The sequence below is a fragment of the Kockovaella imperatae genome, assembly GCF_002102565.1.
Source record: "Kockovaella imperatae strain NRRL Y-17943 chromosome Unknown BD324scaffold_15, whole genome shotgun sequence".
In the NCBI taxonomy this organism is placed as follows: domain Eukaryota; kingdom Fungi; phylum Basidiomycota; class Tremellomycetes; order Tremellales; family Cuniculitremaceae; genus Kockovaella; species Kockovaella imperatae.
Window position 1 is genome coordinate 318,574 of NW_019028955.1, and position 26,234 is coordinate 344,807.

Consider the following 26,234-nt stretch of genomic DNA (forward strand, 5'->3'; position numbering starts at 1 on the left):
CCTAACAGTCGCGAGCGGCTTTGATGAGCTTGAGCCGTAGATTGGAACGGCCTGGAGTTAAAGCGTTGGCCAATTGAGTCCGGGTGAGGTCGTACTGACCCGATCAGCGCTAAACGTCCAAGCAGCCGGCCAGCACTCACTTTGGCTGCCACCGCGGTAGTATCGATTGCCTTGATACCGGCGAGGATAATTTCCTGTGCGATCGCTTCCTTCTTCTCTGGAGTCCATTCGCCTTGCTGCTGATCTCAATCGGCTCTCTGTTTCTTCGCCTTTGGAGTCTTAGGTGATCCGGCCGACCTCCCTTTGATAGATTTCTTCTTGGGTTTCGAGTCTGGGTTGGGCGAGTAGTCTTTGTCGGAGGAGTCAGTACCTTCGCCTTTGACGGCAGGCGTGGGGTGGGTAGGGGAGGAAGGTGGGGGAGTATGAGGTTCGAGCGAGTCTTCCGAGGCGGATCGTTTGACCTGTGAAAAAAAATCTCGTCAGCAACAAATACGATCGAACGCGAGATAATCGGATGATCAGTCGAGCACTCATTGGCTTCGCCAATGCTACCTACGCTGGGCATTGTATGTTTAGGGCGATATATGAGCTGGATTTGTGGGAAGAGTTGAAAGTGAGTGGAAGAAAGATGAAGAGAAGATGGGCAATGTTCGTGGTGAAGAGAAGCTTTTGTAGACAAGCCTCGGCTTGTCAGGATGCAAGGCATGGATAGCGTCATCAAGACATAGAGGTATGGAGTCTAATGTTGCCTCGTTGTATCCTTGAGACCCGGTTGTCAAGGTACAACCTCATGTTGGCTAATCCTACTTTGACCCGCGATGACCACGAAGCGGCTTTGTGCTATGTACAGTATATCTCACTCGTCCCTTCCGTTGCTTGCCGCACTTTCGCATCGTGTGACAGGAGCAGACAAGTCCCTCAGTCTGAAATCAGGGACAGTATCATGCATCATCGACTGCACGTCTGGTCCAGCAGCAGCTCCTATAGATTCGCTTTGTCGTAGAACATCAGCCACACTCGTGACGACCACTGCCACCCGCTCTGCCTAGTTCACTTGCCGAACCCTCCAGCAGCCTTGATCACCTTGGCTCGTAGATTGTTCTTGCCATTCTGCGTAGCATCTTTGAACTGCTGAGTAGTGATGCCGACCTGGTGTTGCATGTCAGTATACGGGCGATCCTGAAGGCACAGCCGCACTCACCTTTGCTGCTATCTCTGTTGGCTTTCCAGCTTTGATTCCGAGTGAGATGAGCTCGGCGATGAGTGTTTCCCGCTTTTCTGCTGTCCAGCTTGGTCCTCCTGCTCCAGAGCCAGATGAGGTTCCGTGTTGTGCTTTGTCCTTGGCTGACTTGGCCTTCTTGCTCGATGTGTCAATGTCTGGAGAGGACGACATGAGGAAGTCTGAAGGGGATGCTTCACGCTTCATGACGTTGTCTATGGGCTAGATTAGAATGTCTCCACTATAGGTAGGGCCAGACTCACGAAAGATAGCTTCGGAATAGACCTACCGGCGGAGTGAGCTGAGAAACCGACTGTTGATGTGAAGACGAAGATGGTCAGGATAGATGGGATACGAGGCGGGTTAGATATAGCTCCCCACATCGCTACTGCGGGCCTTCGCAAACGTCATCAGCCTCCTGCTTAGCGACCTATCTATTCTTCTTAGGCCGGGCACAAACGGCGTGGACATGGTACCGGAGTCGCGAGCATGGTCGTCAAGCAGCAACATGGGATTTGAGGGTCCTTTCTTTATCGTCTCGTTGTCCTGGCGACTACTCCTCGAGAGCCTGTGGAGCGACCACAAGACCTGTTCTTGGACATTAGCAGAGGTCATCTCAGTTTCCACTTCTCCTATCCCACTTCTCCCTCTTCCAGCAAACATCGAGTATCTCTCAACATACCCAGCTCATCGCCCTCCGAGACCCTGCCGGTTCACGGTGAGGCGGCCGCACAAAGACGATGTTGTGCCAGCTGACGAGACTGTAGATGCCTATCAAACGATCATTCTCGATGACTCCATCTCCCGCGCCCAGCTCGGCCTCTTCGGAATCGGCGGCGTACAGTCCATCTCCCAAGAAGATCAAGAAAGAGACCCTGACGTCGGACACTAGCTCTCCCACCACCCCAAAGACGCCAAAGTCCAATAGCACTGCCACCAAGTCTTCGAAAACGCCCAAGACTTCGAAAACTGGATCCAAAGCACAGGAAAACGGCACTTGGACGGCAGAGAAGAGAGGAATATTCATAGACGAGATCATCGCTGCTGGATACAAGGGAGCGGAACTCGACAGTTTGGCTGATAAAGTGAGTCGCAGCTCTCACGTGCTACGACCTTGTCATCACTATTCCTGATGACACTTTGTAGCTCAACTTGAGTAAGCGGCAGCTCATCGATCAGCTCGTTCCCAATCGGAACAACCTCCGAGGCAAAGCAGTCAAGGGCGCGAAGGGAGAGTGAGGAATCGAACATGGCGTGAAAGAGGAATTGATTCTGCGAGTACCGTAAACATGCATGACTTGGGAGCTATCTCTCCTCGTTACGGACGCTGCTATGCACTTGACTCTTCAATGTCGCACTTTGCCTGAAGCCGCCATGTCTGCTGCAGCTTGAACAAGCTTCCATCGCAAGTTGGTGCGACCAGTGCCCATTGCGTCGGCGTATTGCTTCTTTGTGATCCCGATCTAGGTAGCGTAGTATAGTCAGGGACTACCGACATGATCAAGTCCGAGAGATGGAGGGGAAATGAAGGAGACATTCATACATACATACCTCATCAGCCACATCTGACGCTTTCAAATGTGCCAATCCCGTCGAGATGATCTTGTCCACGAGAGCCATCTTTTTCTCAGCGTCCCATTCTGGGGATTTGCTGCATCCCTTCTTTGCGGCAGAATGAGGCGAAGAAGATGTCTCCGACTTGATGGCTTTCGATGGGGTGAGAGTTGAGTCAGGAGAGAAAGGTGAGGGAGAGCTAGACGCAGATCGCTTCATGAGTGCGGATACGACTCGAGGTGTGGCAGTTGAATGCAGCTCAATGAATTGGCCTGTGAGATGGGAGTGGAAATAGTAGTTATTGAATGTGGGTAGCGAGGCACTACAGACGCTCTTAGGAGTGTGGCCTGGACAGCTTTGAGAGTCTACTTGTCGACATGACGAGGCCGTGAAGGATGAGTGAGCATCATCGCCTACATTGCCGTTGTCAAGCAGTAAAGAAAATTTGGCAAAAGGATGGGCTGCTTGGCGAGAGGTAACCATGAGGCGTGCCTCGATAACGATAGGAGTATCGAGACGACGTGACGCTATATAGCCGGTGATATCGTCAGCATCGCTGTACGCCCTCGTTTCTCCAGTCTCATCTACGGTCATCAACCATCGCACAACTTGGGTCAAGCCACTCGCCCTCCTCTTCTTTCGATCAGCTTCAGCATCTCTTATCCAGGCAATATGGCGCTGAAAAGATCTCCCTCTCCTTCGTACACACCTGATTCCAAGGACATCTTTCCCTCCGACGATCAACCTTCTTCGACGCCCTCGCCGAAGAAGGCGAGATCGACCTCTGGGTCGCCCAAGAAGTCCGCTAGTAATGGTGCAGGCGGGGGCAATTCCTCTTGGAACGCGGAAAAATCGGCCCTCTTCGCAGAAGCTATCATTGCGGCTGGGATCGAGCATGTTGACAGGGAAGCTTTGGCCAATACGTTGAGTCCAGCAGTCAATACTCGCACAGAATGTCGGTTACAGTTTCCGATCGTGGCACTGCGTGCTGTCAGGTTTTTAACGATTCGCTGACTTGCCTCAGCTCGGCATCACGAAGAAACAAGTCGGTGATCAGCTTGCACCCAACCGATCCAACATCCGCAAGAGACTGATGGAATGGGCTAAAAGCTTTGGTGGAAGCTCTAGCAAGCCTTGAGGCTCGTAGGATGAGATTCACATGCATGACATTAGAGAGGCCGCTCAGCGCGGCACTGAGTCCAGCTTCCCTCACAGCCTTGGTAGATCAGTCCTATGTAGTGTATCGTTTGGTCACCTGTCGTCAGCAGTCACAGACAATCGCTGCGTATCAAGCGAATTCGTGTCGTTATTGTCCATGAGGCAGAAGGGAAATGCTGTCTGTTGACATGGTCGTCAGGCACGTCTGCTGACGACATCGACATGGTAACAACCGGTCACAATAGAAGTATCGAGACAATCTCCGTTACTTGATCTCCCGTTCTCGTCAGCCTCTCTTCGCTGCCGTCTATATACTTGGACGAATCAGATCTCCCGCAAAACCGCTCCTTTCTCTTGAACTTGATCACTCGGACCTCCTGATCTACAGCATCATGGCCATTAAGAGATCGCCTTCGCCCGCTCTCACCCCTTCCCCTAGCGGAGATACACAGCTCGAAAGCTCTCCAAAAGCTGCCTCGCCCAAGAAGGCAAAGTCAAGCTCTGGCTCGCCCAAGAAGTCCAAAAACACTTCGACGAATGGCTCTTCTGGAGGAGGTGTCGCTGCAGGGGTATGGACCGCTGAGAAGTTTGCTGTGTTGTCTGAGGAGTTCATGGCCTTGGCGAGTGAGCATATGGACAAGGAGCAGATCGCACAGAAGGTCAGTGGGATGCCCTCCCGGTAGACTTCGAGCTGACGCCAGAGGTCCAGCTCGGAGTCAGCAAATCGCAACTTGTGGATCAGCTGAAGCCGAATCGCGCCAACTTTCGGCGAAAGTTCATGGAATGGGCTAAGGGCGGTGTCAATCAGAAGGATGCAAAGGCATGAGAGTGGGGTCGACAACGACCCCTCTAGCCTCCAGGTGATATGAATGCAAATTGGTTCATATGCATGACGATTGGATCGCAAAACTGATCAGAGACAGTCTCGTTGAGGCACCTGCTGCCACAATCAGGAGGGAGCACCGTCTCATCGCATTCACTGATGTCCAGCGTGAGATGTGGATAGGCATCAATAACAGGGGTTTCCAATGGAATAGTCAGGTCATATAAGTGTACAAAGAATGCGCTGTGTCTGAGGTGCACACACATAGACCCGTTGTCAAGTTAGGCCTTGGATTTTGGCGGTGAACCTCACTCTATCGTTCTTGACGTAACTCACTCCGCATTCACTCAACCCCGCTCCAGCGTCACAGCATACTGTCATGAAACGATCTCCATCCTTCTGCTGTACCTCTCCAGAGCCCAGCACTCCTCCCAAGAAGAGGGTCAAATCCGAACACTCCCCGTCGCAACGAACAGTCAAAAAGGACAATGCCGAGCCTGGAGTCTTCACGACTGAGAAATATGCCATCTTCCTCGAGCGACTCATTACAGCTGGGTGGGCAAATGTGGACCGAAATCAACTTGCTCAGGAGGTGAGCATGTTGAATAGTCTACCGTTCAGCGGTCAATGGGACATTCTGACCCCTCACAGCTTGGCGTCACCAAGAAGCAGCTGTGCAAGCAGATGGAGCCCAATCGATTCAACATCCGAAAACGCGTGATGGAGTGGGTCAGGGGAATCTGAGCAATGACATGGCTAGCTACATGCATGATGATCATTGCGACGTCCATTCTGAACACCAGCTCTCCAACGACTGAGGTACTTTCCAGTATCATTGGCCACGAGAGAGCAAACTCTGTGATGACGTGAGATCGTCTCGACATACCCGAGGCACTCAAAGGACCAGCAGAAGGCCCTGGATACCGTAGGCACCTTTGTGAAGAGGCATGGGTTTCGGGTCATGATAGACATGAAGGTCGTGAAGGGTTGTGTAACTCATCTTCTTCTCACTTTTGCTCCTCCGACCGAAACGTCAGCCTCTTCGTCTTTCAACCTGCTGCAATCTGAACGACTGTGAGTAGCATACATCTAGGAATCCACTGAGATCCCTGGGAGGCCATGAAGCGATCTCAATCCTCTTCACCTTCTCGGGAATCATCTTCCATCTCGTCAGCGACTCCTTCGCCCAGTCAGAAGAAGAAGACCAAGGTTAAAACTTTGCAAAGATCCATCACCACCCAAAGCTCCTCGGGGAAACCTGGTCCAAATACCGCAGTGATCGCTCAGAGAGTCATTGAGGCTGGATTCAAGCACGTCGACCGGGAAGCGCTCGCGGCAGAGGTGAGCCTCATGAGTCTCCGTGTGCTGATGATTGGGCAGCTTGGGATCTCGAAGCAGAACCTATCAGTCTTGCTGGCCCCCAGTCAGAGTCTTCACAAGAGGATTGCAGAGCTTCCGAAAAGCCTCGAAAAGGGCGGAGGCAAGTAGAACAGCGTGGCGCTTTGGATGAGGCCCTAGTCGCTGGGTAGCAGAGGCCTGTATGTACATCAAGATAGCGATGCATTCCGAGCGCACCGAACTACAGAGCTATTTTCGATCGCCACAGAGAAGAGAACCAGACCAGTGGCCCTCCACGTAGCAGACCAAACCACAGCAGCTCTAATATGACTCCGCCCCATATCCAGTCCATCCCCAGATCCGGTTCAACGCCTCTCCCCATCCTGCACAGCTGCCACTCGTGCCACAGAGTAGACACTCCAGCGCCAACCAGCGGTATTCCTTCGCCAGATTTGCTTCCACCCCCAAAGATCCTCTTGACCACATTTGAGCCGGGAATGTTATAGCCCCCTAACCGAGTCTGCTCAGCAGACAGATCAGGATTGAGGATGATCCGGTTTGGGATATCAGGTCGAATACAAGCCGGTCTTCCTATTCCAACGAGATCGCATGCTTCGTCCCGAATCGCGCTTGCGATGATGGGTCGATCATGCATTCCCCCCGTCAGGATGATGGCTGGCCCCCCCGGAGGACGAGGAAGATGAGGAAGCAGGGAGGTCGTAAAGTGGGCGAACAAAGATTGACGAGAGTCAGGTGTAGAAACCGTTTCCGGCGTGGCGAATGCTGTGTACGTCAGCCCGACATTCGCGATGTGCTCGTTCGACCCTACCTGGGCTGGAATACGTTCCACCAGATATCTCGAGGATGTCCACCTTCTTCCATGATACAATCTCCGTGATGAGTGTGGTGGCGTAGTCTTCTGTCAGTCCTGAGGAGCATATAAGTGTCATGCATTGCAATCTAGCATTACACTCACCGCCATGTGTGAAGTCAGAACAGTTGAGCTTGATAGATAGCACGAAGGAAGGAGGTGTTGATCGTCTAATACCCATCACGATGAGATATAACGGATGTAGCCTTGGGTCGACCGATGCTGGCACGCCCGGTAGGGGAAATGCTTCAGGGTTAGTCTGCAACATTGGGTCAGATGGCTTTGTCAGACTCGCTGAACTCACCAATGGCGAGATCCACTCTGCAAGCAAATACCCGTGCGCCGAATGGATCTGTACACCATCCCAACCCGCCATCTCCATCCCTTTCGCGCTGTCGACAAAGAGGTCTACGATCCTCAGCCAGCCTTGCACGTCCAATATACGGCTCTGTCTTGGCCACAGAACGCGAGAGATCAGCCAGCCCATTATGCCTGACATGTCTGGACGAGTCCCTATTGGCGCTACCGCGGGAGACCACGGCCATCGGGAGAAACACGCTGTCGAGGAAGACTGTAAGCCTGGATGTGAAAGTTGACAAATGGTCAGAGGAGGAGCTCTAGTACGATGTGAGGTCGAAGATTCAGGCGACCCAATCGCAGACTGCTGTAGTTGCTTGTATGCTGCGATAGTATCGGGTGTTGAAGACGGGTACGAGCGATCATGTGGCGTGGCGAGATGCCCTGGATCGACTTGAACGTTACCTGAAAGCCAGAACAATCAGACCATCATCGTTGGACATCTCGATGTCTCGCGCCTACCTGTTATGACCACACCCCATCCGCCATCTCCCCACCTCTCATACAGCTTTCGGTGCTTCTCGCCCGGTAGACCTCCCCAGTGGGCAATCCCTTCCTCCATGGCGGCCTGAGAGTCATTAGTTGGTATCGGTCACGGAGCTTCCGGAGAGTATGCTCCGCCGCGCTGCATCACTCACCTTCACCAGGCGATTGGGAATCGTCACTCCATTTGGCAGCGTGATAGGGGTCGAGATGAGCTCGATATCGTCGAGGTCTCGCAAAGAACTCATGCTAGAACGACAAGAAGGTGAGTGGACACTCAAGGACCCCTTATCCGATATCTCCGTGAGACTTGAGGATCTCGCACCTGTTTCTATCCAGCTCGCTGGGTGCTCCTCATCGCATTGAAGAGTCGATGAGCAAGTGGACCGGCGATCGGAGACTCGTTACGACATCAAACAAAATAGGCGAGAGGCCTTCCAAAAATAGGCGCAAATTGTTTATACGACTCTGGTTCTCGCCTTCAAGTCATCCAACCACACTCTTGTTCAACGATCTGGCGAGCCTGCAACGACCAGCGATCGCGCATCGCCAGATGAGAGACGTTGGACCACCATGGATCTTGACGGGGAGAATCTAGGAGGATCATTTGGTCTGGGCAAAGTCCTCGCTTCGTCTGGAATTGACCCTTCCGCCTTCTCCTCTTTCTTCTCCAAGACTTCTGGTGGCGAGGCCCGGGCAGGCAACTCTGCATTCGATGATGTAGATGCCCAGTCGGACAATGGAGAGAATTATGAGGACGATGTCTCGGACTCAGAGCTCCCTAGGGAGACGGCCGAGGAATTGAGAGCTAGGGAAGCTAGAAAGGCAGAGGAGGAAAGATGGGTCCGAAGAGCTCAGGCAATGCAAGCTCAGGCGGAGAGTGAAAAGGCCAAGGAGGCCAGAGAGAGGAAAAAGTTGGAAAAGGCGCAGAGCGATGCTGGGCGAGTCAAGAAGCTCTGGCCAGATTTCGAGCACGGCAAGAGACTCAAGATGAGTGAGGTGTTCTACGAAACACCCGCAATGAGGCGTGCTTGGAGAGCCGACCTGAGCAGGAAGAAGAGACGGAAAGTAGAGCACATTGAGTGTGAGTTATCATACACTCCATCTCCCCATATGGCCATATGGAAGTCAGAGGATAAGACAGCTCATCTTCGCGCAGACCCGTTCAAAGTCGCAGCGGATACAGACCTACCACCACAATCGCTGTTCCTGCAGCATCTGGAACCTCTACCGAGCGTCGACTCTCACTCGGCGCTTTATGAGACCCCTATCGGACGATACTTCGACCCAGAATGGATCAAGTCTGCAAAGACCGCTCGGCTCATAGACTTGAAACGTCCCCCACACGGAATAGATCTCGACTTTACCCCTCTTACGCCTTTCACCGAGGACACAGGGAGTGCATCGTTGAACCTCGTAGACTGGGAGGATGACATTATCTTCAACGCGCTGTGAGTATACCAATGGCAGTGAATCAATTTCCTGACGATGTATGAAGCTCGGTGCAGGAAGAAAAGGACAACCCTATAGAGCCGCTGAAACCTCGGAACGACATTCTCGACTCAGGAGATTGGCTCAGTGATATTATCTGGGACGCGTCGCGCTTATCTCCCGGCCTTGTTCAGAGCGATGAGGAGTCGGACGATGTAGCTCGACCTGCAGCATTGACTTCTGGCCCAGTTCGGACCGGACCTCTGGCCAAATTGGACCCTTACAACATTTCAAACGACCACTTGTATGAAAGAAGTCGCGAGTCACGCTATAGGATCCGTCAAACTTTCGGTGCTATTGAAGTGTTCCACTCGGCCCCAGCGAAGAATCTACAGATCCCTTTCGTGAGCTGACCGTCCTCTGCTGCTGTTCGCTTTGAACTGACTGAGCACAGTACAAAACAACCTTGTCCAAAGCCGAGGCGCGCGCTTGGCGGAGACCCGCACTGCAATTCCCCACAGGCGTCACATTGTCCTTTTCCAAATTGAAATCCAACCCATCGGCCACCATCAGCAAGAAGAACAAGGCATTGATGGCAGATCCATCCGAGCGATTCAAAACGACTAAAGATTTGAGCATGTCTGAGAAGGGTCCATATGTGTTGTTGGAATTCTCGGTGAGTCAGCCCGAAGATCTCAAGGCCTGGTACTCAACAGCTCCTCAGGAGGAGTATCCACCAATCATGAGCGGGTATGGCATGGGAACAACGATCGTCAACTATTATCGAAAAAAGGACGACAGGGACGAGTCGGTCCCAAAGGTGGGTCCGATCATGGTCATCCAGTCAACCAGCTGAAATAGCAAAGCTCGATTTCGGTCAACCATCCATTCTCAACGTGGGAGATGGCGAACCTTACCTTTTGGGCTATGTCGATCGAGGCAAGGTAACGCAAATTATTCACAACAATTTACTCCGAGCTCCCATATTTCGACATCAGCCAGAGTCGTCAGACTTCTTAGTTGTGCGGTGTGTCTGCTTCGTCCTAGATTCGATGAGCCAACTGATACACTTTCAGTCAAACCATCAACGGTCATGCGTCATACTACCTCCGAATGATCAACAACTTGTTCACTGTCGGTCAGACTGTACCCAACGAGTCCGAAGTGCCAGGCCCACACGCTAGAAAGAATACCAATACGGCTAAACAACGACTCATGATCGTCGCTTGGCTTTTGATGCAAAGAAACAAGCAGGGCAAGCTTAAATTGAGCAAGTTGATCAAATACTTCCCGGATCAGACAGAGTTGCAGATCCGACAGAGACTGAAAATCAAAGGAAATGTGAGTACAATCAGGGCGATTTGAGAGCTCATGTTCGCAGGAATTCCTTATGTACGCTCGTCGTGAGGGCCCGAATCAAGGTTTCTGGCAATTGAACCCCGACTATGATTTCCCAAAGACCAGGAAGGAAGTCATTGAGCGATGTCCACCAGAAGCGGCGATGCTGTACGAGGCCATGCAAGTCGGAGCCCGACATTTGCATGATGCGGGATACTCGAAGACTGCCGAGGGCAAGGAAGATGACGAGTTCGGAGACGATTCAAACTTGGACGTCGAACAGCAGCTGGCCGTATGGAGCACCACGCTCAATTTCAAGCGCGCAGAAACGTCCAAAGCTTGGCTGATGGTGCATGGAGAAGGCGATCCAACGGGCCGAGGAGAGGGATTTAGCTTCTTGCGGACGAATATGAAGAGTTACTTTTTGCGCAAAGGGGAGACAGAGCAAGGCAGACGATGTGAGGATGTTGACAGCCCCTGATTTGGGACATCACTGACAAATCGTAGTGGAGGCAGAGGAGAAAGCCGGGGGCAACGTTGTTAAAATCTCGAATACGGCCCAACAGATCATCTACGAGGAAGAGAAGCGTAAAGTTTGGGATCTTCAATGGGCTGCGCTCAGTAACCCTGTACCGCCTGAGCTCAAAGGGGAGGATGATCTTGACAGGCCTGGCGCGACTTCTGCCGCGCTCGGTCCGAGGTTCGCTCGTTCCGACAGCCGACGAGCGTTGTCCCGAGGTAACTCGATGGCTGCAACCCCGATAGAGAGCCCTCGTTCCCCGAGCGCGTTCTCAGCAGACGGCGAGAGCGCTTACACGGGTAACGCTGGGGCAGGCAAGGTCATGCGAATCCGCCGTACGGTGGGTGAACAATTAACGTTCAAATTCGTATGCTGATACTCGTGTCTGCAGATCAAAGGCAAGCAAGTGACTGAGATTGTTAGAGATCCAGCGGTCATCGCTTCGTATATGAAACGGATCGAGGAGCAGAAACTGAACTACTACATGGACCATCCGGATGAGCTTGAGCCCACGGGTGCAGATGATGCCATCAAGATGGAAGCGTAAGTGCTTTTTCCTGCATCTTCTCTGGGTCCTAATGCGGCAACAGCCTCCGCAAGAACCTCGAAAAGTTCAAGAAGAATCAGCTCCGGCGAGCGGCTAGGAAGAAGAGTATGGCTGGCGAGTTGACGGTGTATGAAGGTGACGATGAGATTGGCGTGAGTCGACTGTTGAAGTCCCCTGTGACTCAGATTTCCGAATTCAACACTAATTACTGTTACAGAGACGAAAATGCGGGGCGTGTGGGCAAGTCGGGCACACCCGTGAGATGATTCCCCTTGTGGTGGTCTTGGTCTTGAGCTGATGTGACTCATTGCACAGGTGCCAATCGAGCTTGTCCAAAGTACAATGCCAACACGGCTCCATCCCCCGTCGGCACTACACCCGGCGCTCAAGCTGGAATGTATGGTATGACCTATGTTCCCTCACCTCACGAGGGATCCATGCCTCCACCACCTACAGAAGGATCGACAAACATCAAGATCAAGCTGGGTCTAAACAGACCTCCCTCTGGCGCATAACTCGACCAAAGCCTTCATCATCCGTGTGTAACACCTTGTTGTATTATAATCGATGTAGACAGCATTGTTTGAGACCACGTGCAGAGATGAAACAGCTGCAGTGGGTTTGATAAAATAAGCATAGAAATGATGCGAGAATGGCGTCAGATCTGACGTGCTGATGATAACAGTGTGTTGTTGTTGTCTGTGGCTGCGGCTGAACTGACAGACAGACTGGCTGGCTGGCTGCCTGGCTGGCGATGGCTCATTGAGGTAGGTGTGTATCTGATGGTGCAATAAGTGGTGACATGGTCGAGTCGATATATCCAAGGTATATACATAGAAAGACATTCGTTTATACTATATTCCCCATACTCATCTACGACCATGACTGCTCTCGCGCATCAGCTCCAACCGTTTTCACGTAAACAGGACCAGAACAGCTGGGATAGCATCCAGTGTCCTGCACCTTCATCGCTATACCCTTCTCAGTATGACTCCCAGCATAACGACTCAATCTCCTTCCAGTGCCCCTTCTCTACTTTGAGTTCTGTAGCCTCCAGGGAGCATCACGCAGTGGTCCTCCCAACATCTCATCCCATCGTCTCAAGATCTATATCTCCCCTGTCACGTCCATCCTATCGTCAGCAAGAGGTCTCTTCAGGCTCTTCAGGCGTCAAAAATGCTTCTTATATTTTGCCTGTCTTGCCAAACTTGATCGAACCGAGGCGAGAAGAAGAACATCTAGTCACACAAGGGAACTTTTCGCATCTCTACTCGGACGACCTCGACCGACCATCTATGATACTACAACAGACCCTCGAGGGATTCAGAGCTAGTTCGTCGAGGTATGCCACAGAGAGATATGATATTGCATTCAACTGGACGGATCTGGTGAGCAATGCCGCGGTGTCTGTTATAAGATCTAGGCTGATCATTCTTGTCTGCAGGAAGGTCTGCCCCTGGACATGCACAGAGAATGGTACTGCGTTGTATTCCGCTCCAAGCGGAAGGCAAGCTCCTCCAATCTCTCGCTATATTCCGCGGATAGAGCAGCGCATTACGAAGCCATCGAGGGAGGAGGATTGATCATGTATTGGTATGGCGAACCAGATGATCAAGGTCAAAATCTGGCGACTTGCGTGTGGCAGAGGTGAGCATGGCGCTTCACCAGATCCTTTTCAAACACTGTCCTGATACCTTTCTGGTAGCCGACAGCAAGCGCTGGAAGGCACCAAAGGACCAAGACATATACATGCCATGCGACAGGCTGCAAAAGCTTATGAGAGCTTTACTTTGGAGCGCTGGGTTTTGAGGAAAGAGAGAGGGAAACTCAGATTAAGCCTGGTACCGTGGATCGACGGCGAGGTGAATCTAGGCAGCTCGGTCCAACGAGGTCGTTCACGAGAGACGAAGAAGTTGAGTTTATGAGAAGCGGTAACGATGGTGCTTTGATTGATATGAGGTTCCATGCCTCATGCATATCTTCAGACCCATTTTGCCCACTTCACCCTCGCAAGCTTGATGAGCTCCAGAGCAGATGTGGAAATAACAGTTGGGCGGTTCCCGCCATCGACAAGCTGATTCCACCTTTGCTCGATATGGGACAGCTGCACCAGCCAGTCAGTGTGATTATAAGCCTCAGGAGGATGTCGGATGACTGGAGTATCAAGTTTAGCTCATCGCCCGAGGACAACCCTGGTTGAGCGGGTATGACTCACGATATGCGTAGAACGCTTCCCAATTATCGGCACTAGATATTGCATCAGCACCACCTCGAGCGGTCGATTTGCACGACTTACTAGAATGGATCGAGTACACCATGCCAGCTCTTTGACGCATACCGATCAAGCGGCCAAGGAATGACATTTTGCGTGCCCCATATGGAGATCTGATTTCGGCATTGAAACTGGAGAGAAGTCAGATCTTAGCAGAAAAGAGCGTAGACATAGCTTACCTCGTAGAAGTCCTGAGTGGCGGAATCGTCGGACCAGCTCCGCGCATCTGCTATCCAGGAAGACAGGAGAAAATGATCATCGGTGCCGAGAATTCTGTTCACATCTTTGAGCAAGTCGACAATGGATCTTCCTGCGGATTCGATCTCTGCCTTTTGGTTTCCGTGTTTCCAACTGGCAATCATCTGCGAATTGACCATCAGCCAGGAAGAAACGCAACGCTCACCGTCCGATACATCTTGTCACCAGCGTTCATGAAGACCTGTCTCGCCACGTCCACTAGATCATAATGGAATGTCTTCACTCTCAAGAGCCGTTTATCATGGTTCGCAGCCGTGATCAAGAGGTCCAATGATTCCACCAAAGCCGAAGTGTTGTACGTCAAGAGGTCAGATTCGATGATCCAAGGAGTAGGAACCAGTTCTAGAGCAGCCTTGTTGACAGCTTTGAGATTCGGATTGCGATTCTCGTACGCCGTAGCCTATCAAATGTTTAGCTAGATGACGCCAGGAGATAAAGTTGTGGAGCCTCACGGCGATGAGACGCCATGCCTCTTGGACCAGAGACACGGCGTGCCTGCTCGAGGCGGTACGGAGAGCATATCGGTTCCTTATGAATCTCTTGAGCCATTCAACAGGATTCAGGACACCGTCGCTCCATGCGGTGTCTGTGACGAGCTCATACACCAGCTCATTCTGATTCATGCCTGTGTTATTGATCAGCGAAGCTACTTCCACGCATGGACATGCCTTCCATGGTCAGCCCCATGCCTTTGATCGACTTTGATGTGTGAAGCGACCGTATGATCTCGTTCACATAATGAGTGAGCTCGCCATAGAAGCCTTGCTCTTGCCCATAGTTCATAAGCTAGTCCACGGTCAGGCTAGTTCGAGATTTGACAGCACGCTCACATGGCAGTACAGCCAGTCGTGGTCAAAGTACGACTCTGTTTCGTTCCATACCGGGCTAGCTTCTGATGTGAGATCGAGGATAAGCTACGGCTATCAGTTGGTCTCGCTTTGATGCATTAGCAGCAGAGGCTCACGATCTCGTCCTTCTCAGCGCCATGAAGCAGTGCCTTGACCGTCTTTTCAGTCCAACTGCCCTTGTCGACATTGAAGAACCACCCTTGCATGACCCAGACTGCTTCGGGATCCACATTACGCAACGACCGTATGACGCTTTGAGTGTTTGTAGTCAGGTACGAAAGGTCAGTGGATGGAGGCTGAAGCTCGTTATAGAGGTCGATCTGTAGCCAAGCGCATCAGACGTCTAGCTGACTGACAAAGGGAATCACGCGTACCGAGTAGTAATGAGATGTCCAGCCGCCGTATAGTTCTTGCTGTTTCTTTAAGAAGGCTTCCTGTACTAAAGTCCATGTGTCCCAAGTAGGATCAATGGCGTGGTTGTCGCTGTCTTACCAGGTCAGTCTGAAGAGACCTGTCGAGAACCTCACTTTCGACGGAGAAGCCGTTCCAATTCGAAGCCTTGATAAATTCTGGTCCCCCAATGAGCTCATGCAGTTCCTGCGGAACAAAGCTAGCGATTCGTGAGTGTCGCCGAGCCGCTTGACTCACCCGCTGAACCCAGGCAAGATGGGTGTGATTCCCAAAGCGACCATTCTTGCTACGAGCTGCTTCTGCAGAACCCACTGCTTTTCTGTGTGCAGAGTTCAGCATACTTTGTAGAGGCTCATCGACTCACCGACCCATTCCCGAGTCACGTTTTGACCCCAAGAACCATGTATATTGCCCATCCTCTGCCAGGCTTGGAAAGCTGGTCCGGAAAAGTAGCCGAGAGTTTGATTCTCCGTCATGCCAAAGTCTTTATACACTTCTGCCCAGATGCTAGATCAGTCAAGTCAGTCCTCCTGCTTCACGAAAGCAGTGACCCGTAACCTACTATTCCTGCCCTCCGAGGGCAAGAATCATGTTAAAGCCATGTAGACTGGCCCAATCCAAGAGATATTCCCACTTATCAAAGTCGTACCAGACTACAGGGGGCTATTTAGTGACGGACGGACGGACGTCCTACAGGAACTTCTCTCACCAGTCGTATAAGACAGAGAGACGACATTTAGAAAGTATCTCCATTTAGCCCATGATCCACCTTGCAGATCTGAAGACCTCAGATCCGATGGGTCCGGGAGATACTGGAACGAGTCACCGGACCATGCAATGTCTGCGCCTTGATCGCGAAGGAAGGATAGAACACCACGTGAGAGACCACAGGTGGACGAGGCGGTGATAGTGATCTGATCTTCGCTGCGAGACTGGTCGTAGATTACAGAGAAGGCGTCGTTTGATTTTCCGCCCAAATCATCCGATATGTGGAGGGTGAACCGATCATGGTAGCTGGTCGATGATCGTCAGGCGGACGAACTATGCATAGAGATGCCTAAGACTGACCTCTCTGGGAGTCTGCGCTTGATCAAGGCTTGTATAGCATGCACACCCTGCGGTTCGCCTTCGATGGTATTTGAGGAATGAACCTTGACGGCAGAGTGGGGAAATCCGCCCCGGTCATGGGATGGAAAGAGCGACAGCCAGCGCAGTATCCCAGTCGACAAGACCGAGAAAGACGGAGTGAACATAGTCAGGCTAGCTCATGTGGAACCACCGCCAAGAGTCAGTGGAATGTCAGTTGTCAACTTGAACAACAGAGTTGGGTCCAGATGACATGCGGGCAATGACCCGGTGAACCGGTGGCCGGTCAGTCATGGTTAATGAACAGGGGACGTGAAGGCTGCTGCCGAAGCTGTTCGAGGCACCAGTTACATAGACGTCCAACAACATCACTCATCGCTTGCTCCGCTCAGCCAACCAAACATTGTGGCCCTGCTGATCGCCTGGCAACATCAGCATGCACGTCATGGGAGACCTCCGACTTTACCGGAAATAGAGCACCCTCCACCTCCACTCGTCGTCAACTCCACCGACCTCCCCGAACCGATCCCACCAATTCCGACGAGGCGTCGTTCTTAATATTTGTGTCTGTTGTGCGATATATATCTCCCCAGCTCAGAGACCTCAAACAACTCTCCCATCTGAATCTCCATCCACAAGGCTCATCTCTTAAAAAACCATTGGTACGCCCAACATCATGTCAGCGACCCAACACAAGAAGCCCAGAGTGAGTATGTCGCCGTGTTATTTTCAGCCCGGTTCGGTTCACATCCTTCATTCACGTCGCAGCTGCCAAACAAGCTGACATGTGCCCCTCCCATAGATCATCCTCGGTCTCATGACCTTTGGACCCGATAAGGAGAAAGGAGCTCGAGTGACGTCGATGGATGATTTCAACAAGATTCTCGACGACCTCCAAAAATTAGGCTACAATGAAGTCGACACAGCCTATAGCTACTGCGGGACAGAGCAACAAGCTTGGACTCGCAAGGCCAATTGGAAGGAACGTGACCTCAAATTAGCGACCAAATTCTACCCTGGAGGCCAAGGAGGAGGTCATGATGCCGCCAATATTCGAGCTAAACTGGAGTGGAATCTCGAGCAATTGGGAACGGACTGTGTCGATATCTTTTACCTTCACGCTGCCGATCGAAATACCCCCTTTGTTGAGACGCTGGAAGAATGCAACAAGCTTCACAAAGAGGGTAAATTCAAGCAATTGGGTATCAGCAATTTCACCGCGTACGAATTGGCAGAGTGCGTGACCATCTGCCAGGAGAGGGGATGGGTCAAACCTTCCATCTACCAAGGCATGTACAATGCGATTAGTCAGTATAGCTCATTATGCGAGAGACTTGACCATTGACTGACGCCTGATTGCCAGCTCGAAACCTCGAGAGCGAGCTCATTGTCGCTTGTCACCGTTACGGCCTTGAAATTGTCGTATACAATCCTCTCGCTGGAGGTCTTTTCTCCGGCAAGATCAAATCCAAGGATCAGAAGGTCGAGGACCCCCACTCCCGATTCGGGGCTCAGGCCTCGACAGGCAGCAACTATCGAAAGCGATACTTTCGGGATGCCACGTTTGAATCGCTCGAGATAATTGAAAAGGTCGCAGACAAGCACAACTTGACCCTACTGGAGATTGCTCTGCGATGGACTGTGCACCACAGTAAGCTGCACATCGATAATGGCAAGGATGGAATCATCATCGGAGTTTCGAGTGTCGACCAGCTTGAATCAAATATCAAGGATTTGGAGAAGGGTCCGTTGCCCGAGGAGGTTGTCCAGGTCATTGACGAGGCCTGGCTCCATGTCAAGGCCGTATCGCCTGTATACTGGCACGGAGAGCTGGAATACGGATATGATTGGGACAACACATACAAGCACTAGGTGGATAAAGTTAGCAGTCGATCAAGTAGTAGTTGGACAGGATGAATGGAGCTGCTCGTAGCTGCCACATTCGCCGCTATACCCCGCATTTCTACCCCGGATCTTCCCGCCGAGTTCCCGGGCCAAAGGTCATTGACCGTAGTGTCGAGTTACACGCTATCACATCGATTCGGTAGATCTTGATATCTAGCACGCTTTCAGACAACGATCTAGACATCTAGACACGGGCACGATTTTTGAATCTAACCCTTACATCACTGAGCTCGACTTTGCGCGCAGTGTCCATGGTCCCATATCCAGCTGGGTGATTTATTACCCGGGTGGCCAATACGCTTGTCTCAGCGTCTCAGCTGGGAGGCAGTCAAGATATCGCGTGAGTAGGCCCAGATTCTATCAAGGCAGAGTCTCTTCCATGATCATTCTCGATGCACTGTAAAGTGCAGTGCAGTGTCCCGAGACATCGCTTCCTTGGAGATCCGCTCTGTCCGTCTTATCTATAACCCTTCTTGTCTTCCCTTGTTCCCCCCTTTCCCGGTCTCACCCGGTTTTCTCGATTGCATCCCAATTGTTCCCCTGGTCGTTAGGATCGCCAGTCCCAGAGCTTTGCGCGAGTCTTTGCGATATATGATGGCTAACGCTCTCACGTAGGACCATGCCGACCTCTGCAAGATCCCAGCCTGAAAGGCCTGGGACCCCCTTCCGGCATCACGTTACCCCATTACGCAACCTTTCACCCCCTGCGTCTCCCACCACTACTCATTCGGTAGACGATCAGCTTGAGAGCTCCTATCTCTTCGTTCATGATCATGACCAAGACGAGACATCCTCTGAACCTGGCTCTTCGCTTCGAGACTCTGTGATCGGTCTCTCGGATTCAAGCAGCGAACCTCAGGGTCGAGAACGATGGGAAGATGATGAAAGCACTTCGAGCGGCGAACATGTGGACGATCTCGTTCACCTTGATTCGGATCCGGCCCCTTCAATCTTGGATGGATCTTACATCGACGCTGAGGCTACGGCGTCCACTCTCTCCGAAATGACCGACTCCAGAGCGACTGTCAATCGCCGTCTAAGGGAGCTCTCGGAATCTCAAGTCAGATTAATCATGCCCGATCCAAGCAGCTCCTCCTTCACATCCGCTACTATCAGTGACAACACCACCCCAAGCGGGTCATTGGGCAATCTCCTCAGTATCTCCTCGGAAGCTGTCAAACCTATCAATCCCCGACGAGACACGTCTAGTACTCTGCGGCCGATCGATAAGAGTTGGTTGGAGAATAGCAGCAGGCTTTGGAATGTTCCACCGGATCTCAGACAGAAAATCGATCATCACGAGGACTTTGGGCCGAGCTACGCTGTCTTGGGGAGTTTTGACGATATTCAGACACACCAGACTGGTGGCATGCGTTGGCACAATGAGAAGCATGATGACCCTCATCGGGATGCCAGCAGAGAGGACAAGAAACCTCAGGAGACTATAGAACGCCCAACCAAATCACAGACTTCGCGGACCCTAGATGGTCCCAGAAAGAAATGGTGAGCTTATCGTCCCTCCAAATCGGCGTCCCGCTGATGATGACAGGACGGTTCGAGCGTCCCTGATTGCTCTTACCTCTTTGCTTTCGCTTGGACTGCTCGGTTCTGTCCTAACAAGTCGCCGCTCAGTGGTCGTGGAACCTAGCTCATCGGGCGATACTCCCGTGCCCCCTGCCTGTCGAACATCACTCTGGGACCAGATTGCACTGTCGCCTTTGGCTTTCACGGTCCTGTCGAGCTCGGATGCTGCCGCGTCGTCCAGTACTGGCAAAGTTCCTGACCTGCAGCTTATCAAGCAAGCCCTGTCTACCTTATCATCGACCACGAACAAAGCTCTACCTAGTCAACCCGACTCTACTGGCCGACCGAGAAAGCTAGAAGCTGATGCGAAGACCAAGGCATCCTCCAAGGGCAAGGAAAGGAAAGCGGCGGTCAATAGCTCCTGTTGCGCTATTTCAATTCGAGACAACAACACGGATCTGGCAGTCCGACCGACTCAGTTTGCGCTTGCTACTACGGGAGAGACCTGGAGGAATTCTGTGGCTCGCAAACTTCGGCGCCGTCCGAAAACCTCGCACCACGTCAACCATACGGCTGTTGTGGAAGAATGTAACTGTGAATTATCCGAATATCTCGGATCTTTCCTGTGGTCTTCCTTCTTCCGCGGCTCGAATTATACTCGACATCAATCGTCCATATTCCTCGACTATATCGGCTCGATCTGGGGGCCTGCCTGGCTCGAGCTACGCAAGGAATGGCAAGAAGTTGTTGCGCTATTGAAGACTATGTCCGAGGCTTCGGCTACTCTGAGCCAATTCGTTTTGCGACGCGCCACCCGCGGTGTATCGATATCCCGTCATATCCTTGACAATGCGACAGTGAGACTCAGGTCGAACATGCCAGATATCCCTACACCAAACATGGATCCTGAAACTTTGCACAAAGCCAAGGAGAGAATTCATCTCCTTACAACTTACCTCGAAAGTCATGCCGCATCCATGGCAGAGTATCTGGAAGAGCAAAGCACCGTCATGCAGGAGAAGAGTGCAGAGTCATTGCGACAGGCCAAACGTGGTCTCGACAAATTGGTCAACGAGGCCAAACGAATCGTCAACGAAGACAAAGCTGTCTACCATGAGGCACACGGTGATTTTGCCCCTGAGTATCGGGGCCGTGACGAGTTTGATCGCCAGTCCAAGGGTCGGACGAAGACGCATAGGACCTCTAAGGAACGACGGGAGCCACACGTCACGCGAATTCCTCCAGCACAGCGACTTTCGAGAGGACGTCGATTTTGGGACATGATACATCACGTGGGTCGCCGAGGCAGTGTCTGACGCTAATATTGTCTAGGGTGCCGTGGCTCTAGTATTGTGAACACGGCAAAGCATACAACTTTCCCACTCACTCCCCAACAATTCTCTTACGGCTTGCGGACCCCATCAATAGCTTGCGAACTTTTTAACTCTCATCATCAACTTGTTGCTACCTCTCCTATGTTGTGAATACCTTATTTGTATCCTTCTCCAGTTGTTCACTACCCCATCTTTTCGCTGTGCGCCTTTCATGTACCTCTTTGGCTTCACAAAAAGTATCCTCTGGCCAGCTGCTGACAGGCTGTGCTGACAATGACGCTCATGATCATATCATAGGGCTATTTTGCTACCATCGTACGAGTACAGATCATCTCCCCTTCCGATGCTTGACATCTTGAAATAGGTCCACATCATCCACTTTTTCACGTTGAAAGCTGCCACGCTTGCCTTGCCGACCTGTCTCGATTTACCAGATTGTTGGGTGAATTTGTTGATTACGCCTAGTCGCTTCCTCCTCTCTGCCTCCCACTTGGATAGACTCAGACCTTTGGCCAGCACCTCAGCAAGTAACCAAGCATCTTCGAAAGCTTGTGCGGCTCCCTGTCCGCCGCTAGGGGGTATGGCATGAGCTGCGTCTCCAATGAGCACCACCCGATCCGAGTGCCATCGAGGGAGTTCTGGTACAGAGTATTGAGCCCACAGAAGAGTCGAGTCTGGATTGTTGTGTGCCTGTTCGATCAAGTCGACGATTGGTCCTCTCCAATCGGCAAATCGCTCCTTTGCGAGTTTCAAGGCTTGACCGCTCGACTTCATCTCAGCCCACCCTGCTCGAGTCTCTTCCTTTTCCACCTCGAGTGTGGCGAACCAGCTCGCTGCTTCCTCGCCCTCGCCCTGAGCGCCGCATGGACTGAGTCCGATCGTACCGGTTCGACCGTACACTATACACGGCATCGGGTAGGCCTTGACTTGACCTGGGGATATCATAGCTCCAATCGACACAATGCCAGTGTACTGAGGTTCGGGGGAGTCTGGACAAATGGTTTGACGGACCATCGAATGGATACCATCCGCTCCGACGATGTAGTCACCCGTCACCTCCGTACCATCTGCGAAATGGACTTTTGGATTTAGGGCATGATTCTCTACCCGGGCTGCCTTTTTACCCATTTGAATCGAGATCAGCTCGGGATAGCTTTGGGTGGCGGCATCCACTAAACATTGGTGTAGTCGATATCGGCGGATGCGCAACGCTGGGTACCCATATCGAGCTCTCGAGCCTATGTGAAACTTGCCAATCTGGAACCCGTCGTTGGTGATCTGCAAGAATATGAGCAGCGTGTAGTGGCATAAGAAGCTGGTTGTAGAGAAGATTCTGCCTCACAAGGTTCATAATTTCAAACTCTGTGCCTTGCTTTCGAAGATCCCGCCATAGTCCTAGCTGATCGAGAACACGAAGACAATTTGGTGCCAACGTGACTGATCCCTTTCAGCTGTGCTTACAGACCTCGGCACGTACGGGAGCCTCCAATATCTTGCCTCTCTGCCTTGCCTTCGTAGATCTCGGACTTGATGCCTCGCTGAGCGAGCGCCAATGCGAGACAAGTCCCGCCTGTGCAGCGTGGAATCAGATGACGGCGGCTACTGTGAATCTTACCTAGACCTCCGCCGACGATGATGACTTTGATTCCTACACTGGAGGACGACATCGTTCAGATAAGAGTGTCGTCAGAAGGCTTGATGAGGCGTCTGGAGGGTTCTGTACAGGAGCGCTGACCTAGCAGCACTGAGTGAGGACGAAGGTTTCGTTTGCTTGGTCTGCGGAGAGTCTGAAATGCCGCTCATTATATCGTCGATATCTGATAAGCATCGTTGACCGATCAGAATATGCATAAAGAATCAAAGGGAACCGATCTGATACACTAAGATCACATCGATACCGATATCGCTTCCGCATCGCTTCCGCCATCGTTCTCAACACCGTCGGCACCGGTCGAAATGCCCATTTTTATCAGTCTGGCGGTGCAAGTGGGAGCCAACGTCACCATGAATCTCTGGGTTTCATGCCATTTCTAGTGTGGTCCCGTAATCGTGGAACGCTCGTATAACGATTAGACGATTAGGGTCGACGTTTGAGGCGGAGCCGGACAGCGGTGCATGCACCAATTGGCTGTATCGAGTCAGTCTCTCCTCTAGCTAGCTTGGTGTATAGCGCCTCTTTCGGTCACCTACCAACTCGTGCCACTATCAACCGATCTGTTGTCTGCAATCCGAACACGAGTTCAACGTGGGAACCTGTGCTGTCAATCTGAGCTGCTACTCGGGCCTACAGCGCGGACACTGGGGAACGTTCGTATATCGCCTTCAAATGAACGGAGCTGCTGTCACTCTGGAGACAGCACTGCCGCCTCCTTTCATAGGGGATGAGACCCTCAGCGTGACGCGTCTCAGCTTCATCAGGATCAAGCAAGGTCGCGCGCCCTTTGTTCTCCAACGGGATGTCAATGGCTCATCGGGGGTCCTCAGCAGCGTGTGAAAATCGCCCCACAAGTCTGTCCGCTTGATTATCTCTGTTGAATGGTGGTCATAATCACTATTCTCACCTAGACCTAACGAGCCATCACTGCTCTCATATCCTGCTCCCATCTCTACGAACCAATGACTTCCTTAGCCTCTAATGAAACCATGCCAACACCTTCAAGGACCTTTGACTCAACTAAGCAAGAGTGCTTCGGCTGTAATAAACCGGATGACTGTGAGAGAAGCGCACAGGTGACGCCAGCGCCGCGATACCAGTATCAATCGCAATCTTCACTTTTCTTCAAAGACGTGCTCGATGGCGCAGAAGGATCATGGGAGAATCGAGTGAGCCATAATACGTTGGTGTAAGAGCTGTGATGACCGTCTGATCCAAAGGCCGAGAACAATTTTGGTCTCAAGAGTGACTCATGGCTTGGGTTTAGAAAGGAATTGGAGGGTGGCATTCTTGCGATTCCCTTTTGAGGAACACTTATTGACCTGTCGGTGATCATAGCCCTCTCGGAGAAGAATCAGGAGGATAATTGGAAGACTCTGGTTCTGATGGAGCAAAGGCACGAACAAGGTGAGTCAATGCTGCCCCGGCTACTTCGTAAGCTCTACTGAGCCTGTCTCACGCCAGCGACATCCAATGTGAGGGGCGAGACTTATCCTGATCTCGTGAAATGTGGTCTCGTAGGTGGCGATTCAAGAACGATTCATGTGACATTCTGACCGATCACTAAGCAATACGTTGAGACTGAACAAGATGCAAAGCTCACAGAGCTCGGAGAAGAAAGAGCCAAAGAGAAAGGCCAGCTGATGCTGGCCAATGTCTCTGAGGGCATGCCACTTCCAGATAGACGGGCGATCTTTGCGTCTAGTTGTTCTCGCGCTGTGCAGACTGGGCTGGCAACATTTGGGCCTGTTTACGACTCGAGTATAGCTCTGAACATCACTCGCGTGAGTTGATCTCGTGGCATTCTCCACGTCTCTGATCGTTGACTGGAAATGATCCAGGACTTTGCGGAGCGAAGCCACTGCAATTACTGCGACAAGGGCTCCACGATTACACAGCTCAGAAAGTCATTTGGCGATTCCATCCGGGTCCCGTTCGACATGCCGGAGCACGATGAGAAGTATGAGTGCTGGCCATGTAGGAACGAATCCGCGATCCGTCGGGGAATCACTCAGCGTCATCCCAAGGCTGATGTCATGCGTCCCAATTTCGACATTTTCCCGTCGTTGAGGAAGACAGATTGGTCAGAGATCGCACCTAAAGCTGCGGTGCGAGAATCTGACGAGTCCCTGAAGTCTCGTAACTGGAGAGGACTGGATGATGCAGTGGATCATTTGAGGTACCTTCAATCCATCGACACGAGTGTCCCTGCCAGTGAGTTTCTCCGCCACATGCGTCGGTCGAATTGTCTGACGGAGTCCCCAGCTATCGCCTTGATCGGTCACTCGTCTCAGTTGGAGAACCTGAACAGTCAGGTGCTGGGCAAGTATGGTGATGTCACTGACCCATGTACATTGAACAAGGCGATCCTGAAGAATGGAGAGGTCAGAATCGAGGTCATCAGGTATCGACCCATGAGCGGGTCTTGGGACTCGCAGGCCTCTTCTAAGTGGCACGTCGAGACTTCTCAGGCATGAGTTCTACTCTGCAGACTGGTTTCTTCTACTTCAATGAATCGACCCGACAGGCATGTATGCATGTCTCTCCATCGAGACGCGGGCGGATTGCCGACGTGATAGCCATTCGCTGTTCTCTCGCTGTGTCTCCTGTGAGCATCCCGCCGTGTTTCAGACATTCTCAAGCACCTCACACGGTGGAGGCGAGCCCAGCCCAGCCCAAGAACACTCTCGGTCCCTCCTTTGTCCATTCTGTGCACAGTGAGACACAAACGTTGGCAAACTGATACTCTCGCCTCTTCGTTCCGTATATTCACTCTCCCTTCACTGGCTGACCAGTTGCACCTCTCAACTTTCGCCCTGACCTCACAGTACTCAAAATCCTGCATCCTTACCTCATACCTGGACATACACATCACTAGCCTCGAGAGGCTTCCCGCAGCCTGTCTGACCATAAATCGAAGCCTTCTTCTCTCCAATCAAACAACCAAGGAAGGTGACACCTCAAGAGCCGTTCGATCAACCACGGAACACTCTTGACTCGGTTAGGATCGAGTACACTCACAGCATGGGCGGCTCATCTGCTCGCACAGTGACGTCCACTGATCAACAGCAATGTTATGGATGTACTCCACCTCCCGGTCAGACTCGCGGATCACAAGCGCATCCCAAGGAGAGCTACACATCGCGATACGACATTGAGCCAGTCTTGACAGACTCATTGGATCCCACGGTTCCAGGACAAAAGTTGTTTCTGGACCCAAGTGACGGAGAGTTGGGTAAATGGGGTTCGAATGTACGTGGCTCCATCTGAGACGAGTGTTCGTCTGACTGCTGGGCAGAAATG

General features: G+C 51.9%; 15 protein-coding genes across 15 annotated transcripts; 9 read left to right on the top strand and 6 right to left on the bottom strand.

The window, feature by feature from the left end:
- Nucleotide 1: 1 nt before the first annotated feature.
- Nucleotides 2-565, bottom strand: BD324DRAFT_653493 (hypothetical protein; the record flags this gene model as incomplete). Its single annotated transcript, XM_022018659.1, has 4 exons — nt 2-94; nt 141-232; nt 371-461; nt 557-565. 4 exons carry the CDS (start codon nt 563-565, stop codon nt 2-4), a joined length of 285 nt encoding a protein of 94 aa, XP_021868504.1.
- Nucleotides 566-1,050: 485 nt separating this feature from the next.
- BD324DRAFT_653494 (hypothetical protein) lies at nt 1,051-1,426 on the bottom strand (the record flags this gene model as incomplete). Its single annotated transcript, XM_022018660.1, has 2 exons — nt 1,051-1,149; nt 1,202-1,426. 2 exons carry the CDS (start codon nt 1,424-1,426, stop codon nt 1,051-1,053), a joined length of 324 nt encoding a protein of 107 aa, XP_021868505.1.
- Nucleotides 1,427-1,727: 301 nt separating this feature from the next.
- Nucleotides 1,728-2,525, top strand: BD324DRAFT_683654 (hypothetical protein; the record flags this gene model as incomplete). The annotated part of the gene is made up of 3 exons (XM_022019195.1): nt 1,728-1,937; nt 1,987-2,304; nt 2,366-2,525. 3 exons carry the CDS (start codon nt 1,728-1,730, stop codon nt 2,456-2,458), a joined length of 621 nt encoding a protein of 206 aa, XP_021868506.1. The 3' UTR covers nt 2,459-2,525.
- Nucleotides 2,511-2,993, bottom strand: BD324DRAFT_683655 (hypothetical protein; the record flags this gene model as incomplete). Its single annotated transcript, XM_022019196.1, has 2 exons — nt 2,511-2,682; nt 2,771-2,993. Coding segments are annotated over 2 exons (340 nt in total), but the record flags the coding sequence as incomplete, so codon positions are not given.
- A 452-nt stretch (nt 2,994-3,445) lies between these two features.
- BD324DRAFT_683656 (hypothetical protein) lies at nt 3,446-3,946 on the top strand (the record flags this gene model as incomplete). The annotated part of the gene is made up of 2 exons (XM_022019197.1): nt 3,446-3,748; nt 3,798-3,946. The coding sequence occupies 2 exons, from the start codon at nt 3,446-3,448 to the stop codon at nt 3,909-3,911; spliced, it is 417 nt and encodes a 138-aa protein (XP_021868508.1). The 3' UTR covers nt 3,912-3,946.
- Nucleotides 3,947-4,071: 125 nt separating this feature from the next.
- BD324DRAFT_173455 (hypothetical protein) lies at nt 4,072-4,833 on the top strand. Its single transcript, XM_022012093.1, has 2 exons — nt 4,072-4,590; nt 4,641-4,833. The coding sequence occupies exons 1-2, from the start codon at nt 4,324-4,326 to the stop codon at nt 4,755-4,757; spliced, it is 384 nt and encodes a 127-aa protein (XP_021868509.1). The 5' UTR covers nt 4,072-4,323; the 3' UTR covers nt 4,758-4,833.
- Nucleotides 4,834-5,133: 300 nt separating this feature from the next.
- Nucleotides 5,134-5,498, top strand: BD324DRAFT_653499 (hypothetical protein; the record flags this gene model as incomplete). The annotated part of the gene is made up of 2 exons (XM_022018661.1): nt 5,134-5,346; nt 5,406-5,498. The coding sequence occupies 2 exons, from the start codon at nt 5,134-5,136 to the stop codon at nt 5,496-5,498; spliced, it is 306 nt and encodes a 101-aa protein (XP_021868510.1).
- Nucleotides 5,499-6,297: 799 nt separating this feature from the next.
- On the bottom strand, nt 6,298-8,176 carry BD324DRAFT_637184 (hypothetical protein). The gene is made up of 7 exons (XM_022016977.1): nt 8,129-8,176; nt 7,959-8,052; nt 7,783-7,888; nt 7,268-7,725; nt 7,069-7,222; nt 6,922-7,020; nt 6,298-6,875 (listed from the first exon to the last, which is right to left on the bottom strand). Exons 2-7 carry the CDS (start codon nt 8,049-8,051, stop codon nt 6,334-6,336), a joined length of 1,452 nt encoding a protein of 483 aa, XP_021868511.1. The 5' UTR covers nt 8,052; nt 8,129-8,176; the 3' UTR covers nt 6,298-6,333.
- A 200-nt stretch (nt 8,177-8,376) lies between these two features.
- On the top strand, nt 8,377-12,154 carry BD324DRAFT_653502 (putative transcription initiation factor TFIID 111 kDa subunit; the record flags this gene model as incomplete). The annotated part of the gene is made up of 13 exons (XM_022018662.1): nt 8,377-8,887; nt 8,963-9,254; nt 9,302-9,638; nt 9,689-9,910; nt 9,959-10,054; nt 10,101-10,261; nt 10,311-10,575; nt 10,616-11,030; nt 11,080-11,432; nt 11,484-11,635; nt 11,683-11,791; nt 11,857-11,896; nt 11,955-12,154. 13 exons carry the CDS (start codon nt 8,377-8,379, stop codon nt 12,152-12,154), a joined length of 3,153 nt encoding a protein of 1,050 aa, XP_021868512.1.
- An 80-nt stretch (nt 12,155-12,234) lies between these two features.
- Nucleotides 12,235-13,602, top strand: BD324DRAFT_173468 (hypothetical protein). Its single transcript, XM_022012094.1, has 3 exons — nt 12,235-13,027; nt 13,084-13,286; nt 13,345-13,602. Exons 1-3 carry the CDS (start codon nt 12,521-12,523, stop codon nt 13,562-13,564), a joined length of 930 nt encoding a protein of 309 aa, XP_021868513.1. The 5' UTR covers nt 12,235-12,520; the 3' UTR covers nt 13,565-13,602.
- Nucleotides 13,603-13,620: 18 nt separating this feature from the next.
- Nucleotides 13,621-16,681, bottom strand: BD324DRAFT_653504 (tim-barrel domain-domain-containing protein; the record flags this gene model as incomplete). Its single annotated transcript, XM_022018663.1, has 16 exons — nt 13,621-13,793; nt 13,855-13,886; nt 13,936-14,042; nt 14,091-14,273; nt 14,315-14,569; nt 14,622-14,794; nt 14,820-14,955; nt 15,000-15,083; nt 15,134-15,337; nt 15,392-15,504; nt 15,545-15,627; nt 15,666-15,747; nt 15,793-15,935; nt 15,991-16,081; nt 16,138-16,442; nt 16,497-16,681. The coding sequence occupies 16 exons, from the start codon at nt 16,679-16,681 to the stop codon at nt 13,621-13,623; spliced, it is 2,349 nt and encodes a 782-aa protein (XP_021868514.1).
- Nucleotides 16,682-17,029: 348 nt separating this feature from the next.
- On the top strand, nt 17,030-18,448 carry BD324DRAFT_657960 (NADP-dependent oxidoreductase domain-containing protein). Its single transcript, XM_022018874.1, has 3 exons — nt 17,030-17,220; nt 17,317-17,821; nt 17,878-18,448. Exons 1-3 carry the CDS (start codon nt 17,191-17,193, stop codon nt 18,384-18,386), a joined length of 1,044 nt encoding a protein of 347 aa, XP_021868515.1. The 5' UTR covers nt 17,030-17,190; the 3' UTR covers nt 18,387-18,448.
- A 590-nt stretch (nt 18,449-19,038) lies between these two features.
- Nucleotides 19,039-21,299, top strand: BD324DRAFT_653506 (hypothetical protein; the record flags this gene model as incomplete). The annotated part of the gene is made up of 3 exons (XM_022018664.1): nt 19,039-19,922; nt 19,969-21,235; nt 21,276-21,299. 3 exons carry the CDS (start codon nt 19,039-19,041, stop codon nt 21,297-21,299), a joined length of 2,175 nt encoding a protein of 724 aa, XP_021868516.1.
- A 240-nt stretch (nt 21,300-21,539) lies between these two features.
- On the bottom strand, nt 21,540-23,112 carry BD324DRAFT_637203 (hypothetical protein). The gene is made up of 4 exons (XM_022016978.1): nt 22,893-23,112; nt 22,755-22,847; nt 22,620-22,714; nt 21,540-22,555 (listed from the first exon to the last, which is right to left on the bottom strand). The coding sequence occupies exons 1-4, from the start codon at nt 22,942-22,944 to the stop codon at nt 21,569-21,571; spliced, it is 1,227 nt and encodes a 408-aa protein (XP_021868517.1). The 5' UTR covers nt 22,945-23,112; the 3' UTR covers nt 21,540-21,568.
- Nucleotides 23,113-24,099: 987 nt separating this feature from the next.
- BD324DRAFT_173782 (hypothetical protein) lies at nt 24,100-25,282 on the top strand. The gene is made up of 6 exons (XM_022012095.1): nt 24,100-24,338; nt 24,396-24,448; nt 24,500-24,715; nt 24,773-25,014; nt 25,067-25,145; nt 25,197-25,282. The coding sequence occupies exons 1-5, from the start codon at nt 24,317-24,319 to the stop codon at nt 25,107-25,109; spliced, it is 576 nt and encodes a 191-aa protein (XP_021868518.1). The 5' UTR covers nt 24,100-24,316; the 3' UTR covers nt 25,110-25,145; nt 25,197-25,282.
- Nucleotides 25,283-26,234: the final 952 nt, after the last annotated feature.